Here is a 17,361-nt window from a genome sequence, read left to right on the forward strand (position 1 = left end):
AGGGTGGGTGGGTGATCTTATCAACTGGCCCCTCCCACAAAATTTCGAGAGCCTTATGCCTAGAGTAGAAAAGAATATTAATTTCAAAATATTCTTTTTATTCTGTTTCCAAGTTGGTATGTATCACATTGGTCTAAAGAATTTGATGGCCATCTGTATTCATAATTATTTTACACATGAAAAGCTTGAGTGGTACCTTGAAATCACTTGTGGCATTTGGTACTTAGGTATTCTTAAGTATGTTAATTAAGAAACAATATGACTTGACTTTTGATACCAAACTGCCTTAGACTATCCCTGGCTCTATAATAAAACCTTCTTGTTTTAAAATGATATATAATAAAACTGGCCATCAAAATTTCATAATAATTTTTGTTCCAAACAGCAGCTTAATAATGACAAAATTATTTTACTAAATTTGTCATTATTTTCAAAATTATCTGAAACAAAAGCAATGTATTTCAACAGATGTGTGGAAACAAAAAGGTTAAATGAAAGACTTAAAGAGGAAGGCCAGAGTCATTCAGCATTTAGATATTGCTTGTTTCATTGACTTTTAGATATTTAATTAGAAAAAAATATTCTATATACAAATTAACAAAAATATTAATTTTTACTTTGAGGAAATCTATTCTTCATGTATATACTTTCAATGTCCAGTAATTTAGCAAATGAGTTACCAAATCTCTAAGATTATTCGTTTCGAATTTTGGCACAAGGCCAGCAATTTTGAGGGAGGTGGGTAGTTGATTACATTGACCCCAGTGCTGAACTGATACTTAATTTATTGACCCTGAAAGAATGAAAGGCAAAGTTGATCCTGGCAGAAGTTGAACTTAGAACATAAAGATGGACAAAATTCTGCTAAGCATTTTGTCTGGCACAGTAACGATTCTGCCAGCTTGCTGCCTTCCATATTGTCTAAGATTATTTACAAAAACCAATTACAGACACCTGGTTATTAACTGTTTGGAAAATGGTTAACTATTAAGATCTGTTTTGAGTTTGTGTGCAAAGTTCAGAGAAAAATCGTCCACAAAAAAGAAAAGTAAACAAATAATTCAAAAAGATGGTAAAGGAAGAGTAGGCATTCATAGAAAATACTGAAGTAACATAGCATTTCCTACACTTGGAAATATTTTACATGTGTTCATAGAACACTATAAATAGCAATCAGGGTTGTTGTGTCATAGTAACCATTTCACAAGAAACTTTAGGGCTAATCTTTTATGCAATGCTCTAAGACTTGCATAAATATATTATTTTTAATAAAAGTACTTTCACCAAAATACTTCTTCAACCAATATCTGCAACAGCTACTTTCAGGAATTACATTTATTATTTCTAACACAGCCTATATTTAGGAACTCAGCATGGATTCTTACATGGTAGCAAGGTTTTAGTATTCTCAACGTGCAATAGATATGCACAGTTTTATACATATTTACTTTGTAAAGAAAACGAAATAATTAATTTTTTGTTTCGGAATTAAGATAGTATCAAATTTAATTGAGTGTCTTAAATTTCTTGTTCCTATATTTTTTAGTATGGCAATTTTTTCCATACAGAAAGAAGTCTTTAATTTTTTATTCAAGTAATACCAGATAGGTCTCAAATCAAAGAACATCTCCTGGGTGACAATAATGGACAAAATTTAGTGAATTTGGAAGGGTTAGTCTATGTTTTTTAACATATGTAATGAATAACTTTGCAAATTTCTGACTAATATTACACACTATTTTAACAATATGAGGTGTCAAATGTTTACATAAGAAAGTTCTGGAAACTATAATTATATTTTTAGTTGTAAAAGTGAGATTATTATCCTTATTATCCAGGCAGCAAGCTGGCAGAATTGTTAATACACCAGACAAAATACTTAATGGCATTTCTTCTGGCACTTTACATTCTGAGTTCAAATTCTGCTGAGGCTGACTTTGCCTTTCATCCTTTTGGGTTGATAAAATAAGTACCAGTCAAGTACTGGAGTCAACGTAGTTGATTCCCTCCTCCAAAATTGCTGGCCTTGTGTCAATAATAAAAGGAATTATTATTATTCAATTTCTACTGAGGTCTGCTTTGCCTTTCATCCTTTTGGGATGGTGATGAAATAAGTACCAGTTGAGTACTGGGGTTGTAATATCCCCTTCCCTCAAAATCTGATATTTAACAGTTTCTTTTGGCAAACTGCTAAGAGTTAGGAGATGTAAACAAACCAGCATTGGTTGTCAAATGGTGTGTGTGTACAGGGGTGACACACACACACACACACACACACACACACACACAATAGATTTCCACAGTTTTCATCTATCAAATTCACTCACAAGGCATTGGTCAGCCCAGGGCTATAACAGAAGACACTTGCCCAAGGTGAGCATGCAGTGGGACTGAAACTGAAACCATGTGGTTGAGAAAATATCCTCTTAACCACACAGCCATGTCTTTGCCTGTATTAAGTATATTATCAGCCCACTTCACTAATAGAGATTATAAACTGTCCAACATGTATTCCTCAACTGCCTTCTCACAACAACCCTATTAATTAGGAGATTCTCAATATTCAGTCTATCTTAATTTATTTACACACTCCTTAGTATAATCTGCTAGAAATGGCAGCAAAATCTCCTTCAAAAATCCCATCATACACTTCCTATCATAGAAAAACAACACGAATATGCTAAAAGAAATAAGCGAGATGGTTATGGTTGGAATGCTTTTACATAGATTTGTTTGATCCCAGCTGGCCCAGGATTAAATAATCACATTCATTCTATATCACAGACATAACTTTTATCATCATGGTAGCCTCCTAAGTTTGAGTAAAATGGTTCTGCAATGTCTTACTGAACAACCTGCATCGATAATTTGTTTATAGTGATGAAGTGATCACTATAAACAATGTGCTGTACATTAGCTCACTCCCTCCATCAAATTGACATTGTATGAATAGGAGCATGGTGTGCCATACATCAGATATTGAAATGATTGCACAGCAATGAAAGACGAAGTGTTTTGTTCAAAACCACAACACATTGCCTGGTCTGGGAATCGAACCCACGATATCATGTTTGTGAGTGTAACACCCAAACCACAGACATTACTACTTACTGTTTAAATCTCCTTTAATTTCTACATACAGACCTTACCCCTATATAACACATTTAAAACCTACAAACCCTTGTCATAAATAAGGCAGTATGTGTGTGTGTGTGTGATCAAAATGCTTTCTACAACGGAGACATGATAACTTGATATTGTTAAGAAATGTCACAACACCACTATTTCACATGTTAGCTTTAATCCTTGGTATTATATCAGATGTACAGAATATCATGGCACAAAATATGGTAAATGGTTTATTAGAAAATGTCACACTGTCTCAGACTTCAAAAACGAAAACTAATCCCCCTACCTCACTTTTTTTTTAATATCATTATCTCAGAATATTATTTTCTGGTCTGGAATTAAAATTTTCTTAATACTTTACAGAACTGAAAAGTTCTAAAACAACAAAAAAAAAAAATTAAATACAGCTCTTCTAGTTGTTGTTGCTTAACTCTAGTTCAATTTTAATCAAGGGCATTCCAGCCATGGCCATCCCATCTTTTATTCATAGTGCATCTAAAACTACATTATTTAATGTTTTCTTCATTGTTGTAGTTGTTATTTGGTCCTTGGTTTACACAGACCAAATAAATCCATGATCAAAGATACCCTGCCATAACCATAGGACTGCATTATCTAATGTGTCCCACCATTTTTTTTTAAAGCTGATGTAGAGTGATTTAAGGGAAATTTAAATACTATTTCTAGCAAATCAAATAACCACATGGAAATCCATTTATTATTTCATTTGGAAATAATGAAAATACAGAGAAAGAAATAATAAACAATAGAGACGGTATGTAAATCAAAACTCACAATTAGTTGTTGTCGGGCTTGATAGACACTTTCAATGGGTCCAGTTATGAAAACAGTCCCCTTCCGTAAAGGGCTTACATTATTGGGATCAGGAAAGTAAACACTGGCCCCTGTCCGTTGCATTATCTGTTTAATATTCACATCTCCACGACCAATCATGAATAAATGGTGCTGAGGAGCAATTTCCAACTGCATACTGACAGTTAAACTTACCTAAAGGAGAAATATAGAGACATAATAGAACAATCATCATTATCATCATCAACACTGCTATCATCACCATCAACACCACCACCACAATACTGTCACCATCATCATCCCCTCCACCAGTACTATCATTACCCTTACCACCATGGGAATAAATAGTACTAATCCATGATACCAGTAGTGATGTTAATGATATATTTAGTACAGGAAATATTCATAAGTTAATTAGTAGTAGTTCTGTAGTGAGGAAAAAAATATCAATTAATGATTACTATCATTTTAAAGATTTTGGCAGCCATAGTTGACAATAATTGTCATGTTTCAGTGTTATTCTGATTCCGTCAGTGAAACAGATTTCACTGTACTTGCTAAAAAGCTGTGATGGAAGAATCACTAAGATGGTACATTGGTAGATGTAAGAATATAGATTTGTTTAGAGATGATTAGGCACTGAACAATTCGTGATTATTAAACTGACATATTAACCATCATGGTTATAGATCCAAAATAACATTAACCATCACAGCCACACTGCCAACATACCATTAATTATTACAACCACGCCTCCAACAAGACATTAATCATCGTTGCCACAGCTCCAAAATGAAATATTAACCATCATGGTCACACCTCCGACATGATCTATTAACCATCACAGCCATACACCAAAAATGACATAACCATTAAACTCACATCTCCAATATGATGCATTAACCATCATGGCCACACCTACAACATGACATAGTAACTGTCATACTTAGCTCTCCTACATGACACATTAACCATCAAAGTTAGACCTCCAACATGACATATTAACCATCATACCTGCACCTTCAAGATGATACAAAAGCTATTATACTCACACCTCCAACATTATTCAACAAATGTTCCATGAGACGAGCTGTTGCTTCTTTCACCATTTTGGCATTATAGACAGAACCTCGCACTGTTATGATGGTCATGTATGACCGAGGTTTCTGCTTAAAGCTTATCGTTACATTGTAAACCTTCTGTAAATGCACCAGGTGAGAGGAGGCTGGGTCTGCTAATGAAGGTGATAATGACATTTCAAATATGAATACCAGAGGGAGCAAGTCCTGCAATAAAAAAAAAAGGAAAATACAGAGATTTAAGGTAAATTTAAGGCACAAGGCTTCAACAAGTGAAGAAAGATAAACCCCAGTACACAACTGGTACTTTATCTTATTGTCCCTGGTAGGATGAAAAACAAAATCAACTTTAGCAGGATTTAAAATAAGATAGTAAGTAGCCGTAAATAAATATTAAAAAGATAAATACATATAAAACATAATTTTTTTTAATGTAAAGAAGGTTTAAAGTGCAGAGTTTACTTCCATATTTATAGCATTAAAATATTTCTTTCTCAATGGTAGTCTTCTATTCCAAGTGACATTCTCAGATGGATAATCTGGAGTCTCTAATGTTAGGTGAATTGATATGTTTAGTAAAATGATAACACTACCCAAAAACACAATAGTAGTTTGGGAGTTAAGAGCCATAACAATGGTACCCAATAAACAGAAACCTTTGATTTTTTTTTATTTCTGTTAAAAGATGGAGATGATAGATTATTTCTGTTCATTTAAATGATACATGACATCATTCCTTTTAAAGATTAAGGTGACATCCACCTATATAAAAGTTAACAGGTGACATTCATCTATATAAAGGTGACAGGTGACATTTGTCCATATAAAAGTGAGAGGTGACATTTGTCCATACAAAGGTGACATCTGTCCATACAAAGGTGGCATCTGTCCCTACAAAGGTGACAGGTGGCATCTGTCCCTACAAAGGTGACAGGTGGCATCTGTCTATACAAAGGTGACAGAAGGCATCTGTCCATACAGAGGTGACAGGTGACATCTGTCCATACAAAGGTGACAAGTGGCATCTGTCCCTACAAAGGTGACAGGTGGCATCTGTCCCTACAAAGGTGACAGGTGGCATCTGTCCCTACAAAGGTGACAGGTGGCATCTGTCCATACAAAGGTGACAGGTGGTATCTGTCTATACAAAGGTGACAGGTGGCATCTGTCCCTACAAAGGTGACAGGTGGCATCTATCTCTACAAAGGTGACAGGTGGCATCTGTCCATAGAAAGGTGACAGGTGGCATCTGTCTATACAAAGGTGACAGAAGGCATCTGTCCATACAGAGGTGACAGGTGACATCTGTCCATACAAAGGTGACAAGTGGCATCTGTCCCTACAAAGGTGACAGGTGGCATCTGTCCCTACAAAGGTGACAGGTGGCATCTGTCCATACAAAGGCGACAGGTGGCATCTGTCCATACAAAGGTGACATGGGTCTACATAAAGGTAACAGGTGACAACTGGCCACATAAAAGTGACAGGTGGGAATTGTCCATATAAATTTATAGGCTAAAGAGACCCATCTATCCAGTAAAAAATGAGGCCAAGGACTGAATCAATTAACCAGTTAACTCATGAAGAATGACAAAAAGTTAATTATAGTTAATTAATTAGAGTAAATTAATTACAGTAGACAATATCATGTAACATTACCCGAATTTGGATACGAGCACTTTCCACTCCAGATGGTTGGCCAGCAATAGAAACCTGAAGGATAAATAATTAAAAAGTAATTAATGGATTAAATATATTGTAATGAGTTTGCATTGAGGCAGGTGTATATGCAATGTGTGCATGTGAGTGTATATGTGTGATACATACACACAGATATATATGTGTGTGCGTATAAATATATATATATATTCACACACACGCACACAGACATACATATAGAGGGAGAAGGAAAGGGAATGAGAGGGAGAGAGGGAACATGTGAGTAGATGTGAGAGAAATAGAGACAAGACATGTGTCAGTGTATGTAAGCATGGGTGTACGGAATTTCCTTGGAACTATTTGTCATTGGAAGTAATATTTGCCATGTAAATTCAAAGAACAAAGATTCCTTTTAAAGTTTCAAAATGAAAATAGACATGTTTGTGAGTTACGATTAAAGAGTACAGATGGAAGTGATGCTTCAATGAGGCTCACTATCAGATACAGCATATCTACCTATCAAGAACTTGGAAACACTGGACTTTGTAGTTCACCCAGATTAATCTAGCGAACTGAAATATGACTTATAAATAATCAGAAAATGGAGAGGCAAGAGTTATTCTACTAGCAATACATTGAATAAAAGTCATCCATGTTTTAACCCTTTGCCTGTCCAAAGCATTTTCATAAGTTTATCCTAAACATCCATATTTGTTTCCAGACTTTTAATTAGCCCTAGCTTCATATGCTCCGAGTAATAAAAAGCTTTCCTTTCATAAGTCCTAACCTACTCTTGTGGTTGGAAATATTTTTTCTCCGTGTTTTTCTCCTTATTATTTCTGTTGAAGAGCGTAGCTCGAAACATTAAAGACTTTCTCTATTCCCGAGCGTTAAACTAATACATCCTTTTGTTGTTTACACCACCTGTCCTCGTCTGTTGTTGTTTTTTTTCGTAAATTCTCCCATATATATATATATATATATATATATATATATATATATATATATATATATATATATGTCTATATACATATATAGATATATATATATATTCACATATACATATACATACATATATAGATATATGTTTGTGTGTGCGTGTGTGTGTGCTTATTAAACATATGCATGTAAATTTACATGCTTTTGTTTTATAAACACATTGTGCATGTGTATGTATGTGTTTGTGCATAAATGCTAAGAGTAACATCAAATATAGCAGATATGACTGGAGGTTTATTTTTGCTTAGCACAGCTAAAAATAGAAAGTTTTCACATCACCATAGGTTGGTAAAAAAATATTTTCGTTGCCATAGAAACAGTAAACTTCAGTCAACAGTTGAGTTTAGAAATATTATTAATAGCTTCATACAAGGCTATTTGGGAAATGATGGTACACGAACACATACACACACATCACACACAGTCACAACCACACACAATCATACAATCTACAAGGCAGATCTTTCAAAGTCATCTGAAATTCATTAAGGACCTTACCTGTTGTGTAGACAGAAATTGTTGTGTAATATAGACAAGTTAGAAACAGCTGAGGAATAATCTTGCCAAATAAATTATTTTATCATTTTATTAGAGTAGTGTTAGTTATCTTTGGACCGACATATGTCAATGAATTACTTAACCAAATATTTGGAGAAATCCACAATTCTATCACAGAATACATTGTGTTCACAGTTTAGTTCCAGACTATGCTGGAATGAATGGCAAACCACAGAGACCCATTAATGAAGATGCACCATATTTTAATGTAGTTTGCAATTATGACAATTTAAGTGGAGAATCTAATTCACCCAACGTTTGGGTACATGTAGTGGAGACCACTCTGTTGTAAGCATATAAACTGTCTCTAGTTTTAATAAAACTCAGTAGCTTGATATACAACACAGCTTCCTATAGTACCATACCTTACATAATGCCACTGTTTGTCAGAGAGTACAAATGGAAGTGATGCTTCCATGAAGCTCACTATCAGATACATCATATCTACCTGTTGAGGACTTGGAAACACTGGACTTTGTAGTTCACCCAGATTAATTTAGTGAACTAAAATATGACTTATAAATAATCAGAAAATGGAGAGGCAAGAGTTATTCTACTAGCAATACAGTGAATAAAAGTCATCCATGTTTTAACCCTTTGCCTGTCCAAAGCATTTTCATAAGTTTATCCTAAACATCCATATTTGTTTCCAGACTTTTAATTAGCCCTAGCTTCATATGCTCTGAGTAATAAAAAGCTTTCCTTTCATAAGTCCCAACTTACTCTTGTGGTTGGAAAAAATTGGGTTGTGTATCATATATGATGTATGGACACCAGGGAAATATGCCTTGTGTATCCCATGTGATACACAGGACAAGCAAAGGGTAAATATAATATCAGTGGACTACATAAAATACAATATATCATCAAACACAGAACAGAGCTATAAATATTTACAACTGTAGCAAATATAGTAAAACAGAAAAAGAAATTTCAAATTAAGTTAGATTCTCTTTGGAACATTAATATAAAACAGTGCAATTGGAATGATAATCAAGTATGATCATAGAGAATGTGAAAAATTAAAGACAACTCACCTGGTTGCTTTTTTCTTGGACATTATTGCCACGATTAGAATCTGGGAAATGAATATGGCAGCCTGTTCCTTGCATGACTTTCTTGATGTTGTTACCACCTTTTCCAATAACATGAGAGTGGTCAGTGTGAGAGACATCCATTTTCAGTGTAACCCGATTACCCTGGAGTGTGAAATGATAAACAATATAATTCAGTTACCCCTTAAACCCCTTCTGTTGAAATACACTACCTTTGTTTCCATTAATTTTGAAAATAATGAAGGATTTAAGTAAATAACTATTATTAAGCTGGTGTTTGAAACAAATTAACATGAAATTTTGATGGAAGATTTTAATTTAGATCAATTTAAAATTGGAAGTTTGTGTCATAGAACCAGAAGTTGTCTCAACAATTTGATATCAAAAGGTGAAATGGTGAAGGCACATGGTTTGGGCTCACAATCATGAGGTAGTGAGTTCGATTCCTGGACAGGGCTGTGTGGTGTGTTCTTGAGCAAGACACTTTATTTCATGTTGCTCCAGTTCACTCAGCTGTAGAAATGAGTTGCGACATCACTGGTGCCAAGTTGTATTGGCCTTTGCCTTTCCCTTGGATAACATTGGTGGCATTGAGAAAGGAGGCTGGGATGCATGGATGACTGTTGGTCTTCCATAGACAACCTTCCCCAGACTTGTGCCTCAGAGGGGAACTTTCTAGGGGCAATCCCATGATCATTCATGACCAAGGGGGGTCTAAACCCTAATGTGAAATGAAAAAAAGTTTCTTTTTTTATGTGCTGGGTCAGAAGGAAGGGACAGTACGTATGGTCTTTTAAGGCCTTCCTAGACTAGTGAGATTGGTATCATTAATATTTCTCTTGAATTTTGTAAACCAACACCTACAAGAAAGCTATAAGCAAGAAGGAAATTCCAGAGGGCTAATGTTGTGGAAAGGAAGAACTAGGCAGAGTAATTAGTGTGCAGGGCTAGGAAAGGATTTGGACACAAAGGTGATGAGAGGAGGAGAGGCAAGTGGGATGAGAATGCCTGAGTGGAGGTGGCATGGGCTAAGTCAACTCTGAGGAGTCTAGGCTATTATAGTAGAAGTTGAAAAGGCAGAGAGAAGAAATATAACAGCCTATGGCACATAAGCTGGAGTATGTTTGTGAACGACTTAATATCAATCAGTGGACATTGGCCCAGGATGTCTATGAGCAGCAGCATTGTCCCAGACATGAGAGCAATACTCCATTGTAAGCTGCAACTGAGCTTTGTAGAGTATTCATTAATTATTGGATGCTAGAGTAGCTTCTGGTCCTGAAGAGAAGGACCAGTAATTAGGACGTAGTCCTAGATTTGTTAAGAATGCACTTTTACAAGGTGAGACCGTCAGTGATAGTGAAATCCAAAAGTTGGATAGATTTTGAGGGCTGTAGCTGAGTGCTGCTTATTAAGAGGGTGTCAGACAACGATGTTTTCATAACATGAGTAGTATTTTTGTTTTGCTGCTGGATCTATTTTATGGACCCTTACTGGTGGTCATTGTGGTTAATACGAACAGTATAATATATTTTAGGGTTGTTTTTAAAACTGAAAATACCAAAGGACTTTTCAGTGAACACATTTTACTGTCAGATACAACAATAGATATAATCTATCTTAAACCAACAATCTAATGAGGAGCTGTTCTAGTATTTCTTTAAATACTCCACATACTTAACATGCTTTCTCAGTTACCTTATTTACAACATTTATCTGATACCGACATAAGAAAAGCCACTAATGTTTTGTTGCCATTATTTATTTATCCTGTGTCTCTGTTTCTCACAGCCACATTAACCCTTTTGGTATCAACCTGCTGGAGACTGCTCCTAGTTCTATGGTATAACTTACAGCTTGAAAGTGATCTAAATGAAAAACTTTCCATCAAAATTCCATGTTAATTTATGTTCCAAAGACCAAGTCAGTAATCAAATTCTTTCATTATATTAAAAATTAAGTGAAACAAAAACAGTGTATTTCAACAAAAATATGGTAACAAAATGGTTAAACTATTCTTTGTGGAGTATGTTCCCATATCATCATCATGTAACGTCCATTTTCCAAAGGTTATAAATTACAATATGATTTATATTGTCACCTGATGTCTCCATTTACCATTGTCTTTAGTTCTTGCTGCCATGTTTATGGTCACTTATTTGTAAGACCTAAGTATTTGATTTTTATTCTTATATTTTCCTTCAAACCTTGTTTTCTTATAGATAGAATTAATAGAATTATCATTAGTAGTAGTAGTAGTAGAGAGAATTTTTCAATTAGTTTCTATCTTCCTGTTTCCATATCAAATGAAATGGTTGTACTCCACTCCTCTTCTTACAAAGTCACCATCAAAATTACCACTACAAGCAACAATAAAGAGCTGTTATACATGTGAACACATACATACCTTTGTATCTAAGATGCTCATTATTTTATCTTTGGCCACTTTGACATCATTTTGCATCCCAATTACCTTAATGTGAGGATCTAGAAAGACAAACAAAGAGACAATGCAATTACATATAATGTATCATAGAATAATTATAAACATGTAAATTTGTTTTATCAAACTGACTGTTGGACTGCTATAATACAATAGCATACCCATGCTGCCAATAATGAAAGCAAATATATTTATTGCATTTAAATGTATTGAAAATGAAGCTACAACATAAAAAAAACTAAATTTACTTCTTAAGATAGATAGTTATAAGCTGTAATAGATTTTGTGCTGCATAAACTTGGTGAAGAGAAAAAAAAACATTTTTTCAGTTCAATATTTACTTTGACAGTTTACAAACATTATCCAAGGAATAACTGCAATAAAATTGTAATTATCTCACTTTGTGTGGCAGGAAATACAACAGCATTTATCATAAGAGTGATTGAACATTAAATATCAAATATATTGGCCACTACAAGATATAAACCTCTTCTGTCAGTCTACGATGAATTAATGAATTAGGATATAAAAATATGAAGAGAACATTTGATCTGATTGTTGTTGCTTAATCCCTGATTGAGAAGACCTGTGATCAACATTTTATTTTGCATATCAGGATATATGAGGATTTGCTGAAAAGTTCCTGGTTTTGGCAAAAAGAAAATACAGGAGGATCAGTTAATTATGATTTTATTCACCATATTCCCCTCTCAGATTCACACACTTATTGCAGTGGTCCTTCAATTTTTCTACGCCCTGTAAAAGAACTTGGATGGTTGGGCCTCCAGCCAGGCCTTTCACGATACCCTTAAAGCCAGGAACTTTTCAGCACCCCCTTGTAAATTATTTATTGTAATTTCCTTTATTTAATTTACTGGGGTGTGATTTGAAGGTGATTTCTAACAGGTCCACAGACCATGTAGCACCTCCCATCTTAGCGATACAATCAAGTCTCAATCAGGCCCAACCTAGGGTTAAACAACAACAGTTATTTTTAATATTGGTTTCAAATTTTGGCATACGGCCAGCAATTTCAGAAGGGAGAAGTCGATTGCATCAATCCCAGTGCTTAACTGATACTTATTTTATCAACTATGAAAGGATGTAAGGCAAAGTCAAACTTTACAGAGTTTGAACTCAGAATGTAAAGGCAGATGAAATGTTAAGCATTTAGTCTGGCACAGTAATGATTCTGCCAGCTCATCACCTTAACTATTTTTAATATTTGAACGTAAATGATATTAGACATTATAATGATAAATACCTTTTTTAGATTTAGCTCCAATCTTCAGTTTTGATGGCCACGTAACTTCTGTATTAGTTTCTTTCATAATCTGAACAGAGAAATAAATAAATTAAATAATATGCATAAATACTAAAACACATACGTATATATAATATGCAATGAGTAAAGAGTATGGGAGAGTTAGGAATGCCAAAGTAAGTCCTGTGTGGAGGAATACTAAATGCGTCATATTTGGTAAATAGGAACTGTCTGTATTTCAAGTATAACATTAAGATTCTGATGATGATTGTATAGAATAACGACCAGGGGTTGAAACTCACAGCCATTAGATTATTGTTAAGCCTCTGGTGAGTCACAGACTCTAGAACAGTGATGCAAAAGTGGATTAAAGTAGTACTGGGTTAATGAAAAGATGATTATTGCAGTAGCGGATTAATGAAGAAATGGATTATTGCAGCAGTGGATTAATGAAGAAATGGATTGTTGCAGTAGTGGATTAATTGTGATGTAAAGTAGATTAATAAAACGGTGATGCAAATTGGATTAATGAAGCAATGAATTAATAGTGATATAAACTGGATTTATGATGTAGTAGATTAATAGTGATGTAAGGTGTATGAATGAAGCAGTGAATTAATAGCAATATAACATGGATTAAAGTAGCATTGGATTAATGAAGAAGTGGATTATTGTGGCAGTAGATGAATTGTGATGTAAAGTAGATTAATAAAACAGTGATGCAAAGTGGATTACTAAAGTAGTGAATTAAAAGTGATGCAAAGTGGATTACTAAAGTAGTGAATTAAAAGTGATATAAAATGGATTAAAGATGCAATAGATTAACAGTGATGTAAAGTGGATGAATGAATCAGTGGATTAATAGCAATATAAAGTGGATTAAAAAAAGACTGATGCAAAATGGATTAATGAATAATTAATAATAGAGATATAGAGTAATTTTTGTAGCAATAGAATAATAAAGTATTGAAGTAGGTTTAGTCAGAGGTCGAGAAGCAATGTTCATGACTATTTTTAGGTTCTTCAAGATTAATGGGAGCAAGGGAGGTAATTTCTCTTAGATTTGAAACCTGATCTGAATGCTTGTAACTGAGTGAACCCCACTAATAGCACTTGATGACCAGGTGCTGCTCTACCTTCCCCAACACAAAAAGTATCCCTTCTACAAGTTTTTAAACAGTTTTCATGAACTGAATTTCATTTACAAAACGAAAGCACTTGTTCAATGCATTACATAGTGAGATTGAACCTCAATTCAAATAGTTGTAAACTAAATGCAGTGCAGAAAGAATAATAATTTGGGGGGTGGGGGTGAGAAAGAGATTTAACTGACTTTGTAACAAGCTAATAATACATTGGCACAAATCAGAATGTTGTCAGGAAGATACAGGAATGGATAAATTTAGCAGCTTGTGACAAAGTAACAGTCACATTCAAAATGAAATCAATAAAAATTACTCTTGTAAGTATTACTACTCACTTATTTGTGAAACATATTAAATAATTATAAGACAAGCACAATTAATATCAATTTCCTAGAACAGTATTTTCAAGATTTATCAGACGTAGAAGCTAAACTCAAAGCAAGCTCTGCAAGTGGTTAACTGTTTTTTCTTTTGTAATTTTGAATTGAGCAACTCTATCTTCAGAATTCATTTGTATATCTGCTAGATACAGAAAACAATTACATTTGACTAAATATCTCTCAAATTAGAGCTTGAACTTATAAAAAAAAAGAAAGAGAGAGAGGGATGATAAAAATGTTTTACGTAGAATCAGTTGACATTTCATCTGACATCTCTAGGAAAGGAGTCCTATTTGTTAGGTTCTCTTATACCAGAAGATAATTAGAGGGGAAAGTTTCAGGCAAGTTTCCCTTCACCATTTTCATGTCTACACAAGAAGATAGGTTATGTTTCGCAATAGGGAGGTTAAAGCAGCAAGTGGAGAGAATTAGTTTTGAAACCTAATCCAGAACTTTCAGCAGTCTCTCTAATGGCTTCAGAATAATTTCTTCTCATCTATTCAGCTTTATACAAAGTGACTTGCTGAGCTGGAGTGTAAGTAATTGTGGGTTTAGTTAATACATGCCATATTGAAGATGTTAACATAGATAAACTCTCTCCTCCATTTTGAAATAAGATATTGCTGACTAAACAAGGACCATTTACAACTAAAGAATATAGTTATTAAGGGGGGAAAAATCTAATTAATTAATTAAATAGAATTAACAAGTAAAATGTTTAAATAAAGTTATTTTTGTCTTCTTTCTGTGTAAAATACTACATTTTAAATGTTTAAAATCATCTTGTAAAATGATAAAATATAACATATTTGATTGATAAAGATTACTGAGAAAGAAGGAAAGCAGAATATAGTGATGATGGCAAAAATATAGGGGTTGTAGGGGTTGTCTTTATAGGGAAAGGGATTGTTATAGTTATGGTAATAGTTATGATGATGATGGTTATGACAGTGCTGGTGATGATGATTTCCTGTGGTAGAAATATAACCAATTTAACTGTTGTATGAGAATAATTACATGGAAGAAATACAAGATGAAATTAATCTAATTCACACAGACACACACATGTGTATGTATCCACACATTATATCTAAGAATGTACATATATGCACACACACACACGAGTATGTATCCACACATTATATATAAGAATGTACATGTGTGTGTGTGCGTTTGTGTGTGAATAATTATACATATACAGGTTGGTGCAAAAGTAGATATACAGTTATGAAAAAAGAAACCATGTATAATACTTATTTTTATCAAAAAAATTAAAAGTTACAATGAAAGTATTATTATAGTTATGATAAATGTATTATTATGATTAATGACACTGAAAATATCAAAAATGATGCTAACTAATTTAATGTGCTAATAAATTTAATGAATGAAGTATTATAACATTGATGTGATATTTACTGTATACCTACTTTTGCACCCCATTATAACTGACACCCTGTTATGATGACAAAGGTTCCAGTTGATCCAATCAATGGAACAGCCTGCTCCTGCAATTAACGTGCATGTGGCTGAGTACTCCACAGACACATGCACCCTTAACGTAGTCCTCAGGGAGATTCTGTATGACACAGAGTGTGACAAGGCTGGCCCTTTGAAATACAGGTACAACTCATTTTTGCTAGCTGAGTGGATGGAGCGATGTGAAATAAAGTGTCTTGCTCAAGAACACAACGCATCACCGGGAATTGAACTTGCAACCTTGTGACTGTGAGCTGAATACCCTAACCACTAAGCCATGTGTTTTCACTGTGTGCATAATTATATAAACAGCATATAGGTGTGAAGTGTTTGTATAGATATGTGCATCTGCGTTTTTGTTTGCACTTCTCTGTGTGCGTGTATGTATGTGAAAAGGTGTAATGTTTGAAGGAATTCAATGAAAATATTTTAAGAGATTTTAGTATAAACTACAGTATTCATTGGGTAATATTGCAAACTACTGCTCTCTTTTAGTTGCTCCTTACAACACACAACCATATAGTATACTTATTGTACCTAGGAATCAATAGTGATTGATAAATAAGTACTGGTGTCTATATGATTGACGAAATATCCTTGAAGGCAGTGCCCCAGTATGGCTGTAGTCCATCATCAAGGCAACTCAGTTTGTTGCAATTCAGGGAAGAGTGAACAGAATAATAAACTTTTACTAAGACTCAGGTTGAACTCGTATCCTTTTGAATCAATCACTGAGTAATTTGATCCCTTGGCCTCTCAACTATTTAAAAGTATTTAAATTATTTTTTTATACAATTCCCACACACCAAAAAATTCATAGGAATAACTTCTAGCAATTCTTATAAGTGAGGAAATATCATCCAATTGTATAACAACTTTGAACATAAAGAAGCTTGACCGTCAAGAAATAGCAGGTAATCAACCCTCAAATCACATTAAAAATTGTCAGATGTAGTGGATAATGAAGTGCAAAGATATATGTATGAAAAGACAAACAGAATGGTTATAGTTAAAACATCTTTGATCATAGATCTATTTGATTAGGGTTAACCTAGGGCTAAACAACAACAACAATTGATTCTAGAACTGCTGGATCAGGGTGATCTGGAGCTAGATAAAAACAACACAATTTAATCCTGCTAGCAAATCCTATATGGTTCTCCCCCACCTCCCAATGAACATGATCATCATCTAGGGAGACAGCTGAAACAATGGGATATCTTTTGTCAATGGTAAATCTTTCATCAATACTTTTAGTCAGTGGTACTTTAGCCAATGGTGACTCTTTAGTCAAAATACCTTTAGTCAATGGTAAATCTTTTGTCAATACCTTTTAGTCAGTAATACTTTAGGCAATG

General features: G+C 34.1%; 1 protein-coding gene across 7 annotated transcripts in view; it reads right to left on the bottom strand.

Annotated features, from left to right (window-relative positions):
* Positions 1–17,361, bottom strand: part of LOC106878747 (protein bicaudal C homolog 1-B) — a 245,189-nt gene that overhangs the window by 24,789 nt on the left and 203,039 nt on the right. For all 7 annotated transcript variants that reach the window (XM_052968361.1, XM_052968360.1, XM_052968362.1 and 4 more), the window contains 6 exons: positions 13,000–13,069; positions 11,700–11,779; positions 9,275–9,436; positions 6,681–6,734; positions 4,995–5,228; positions 3,925–4,137 (listed from right to left, as the gene is read on the bottom strand). In XM_052968361.1, coding sequence (XP_052824321.1) covers positions 3,925–4,137; positions 4,995–5,228; positions 6,681–6,734; positions 9,275–9,436; positions 11,700–11,779; positions 13,000–13,069 — 813 coding nt within the window. The remainder of the gene's footprint in view (positions 1–3,924; positions 4,138–4,994; positions 5,229–6,680; positions 6,735–9,274; positions 9,437–11,699; positions 11,780–12,999; positions 13,070–17,361) is intronic.

Source organism: Octopus bimaculoides, chromosome 5 (genome assembly GCF_001194135.2).
Source record: "Octopus bimaculoides isolate UCB-OBI-ISO-001 chromosome 5, ASM119413v2, whole genome shotgun sequence".
In the NCBI taxonomy this organism is placed as follows: domain Eukaryota; kingdom Metazoa; phylum Mollusca; class Cephalopoda; order Octopoda; family Octopodidae; genus Octopus; species Octopus bimaculoides.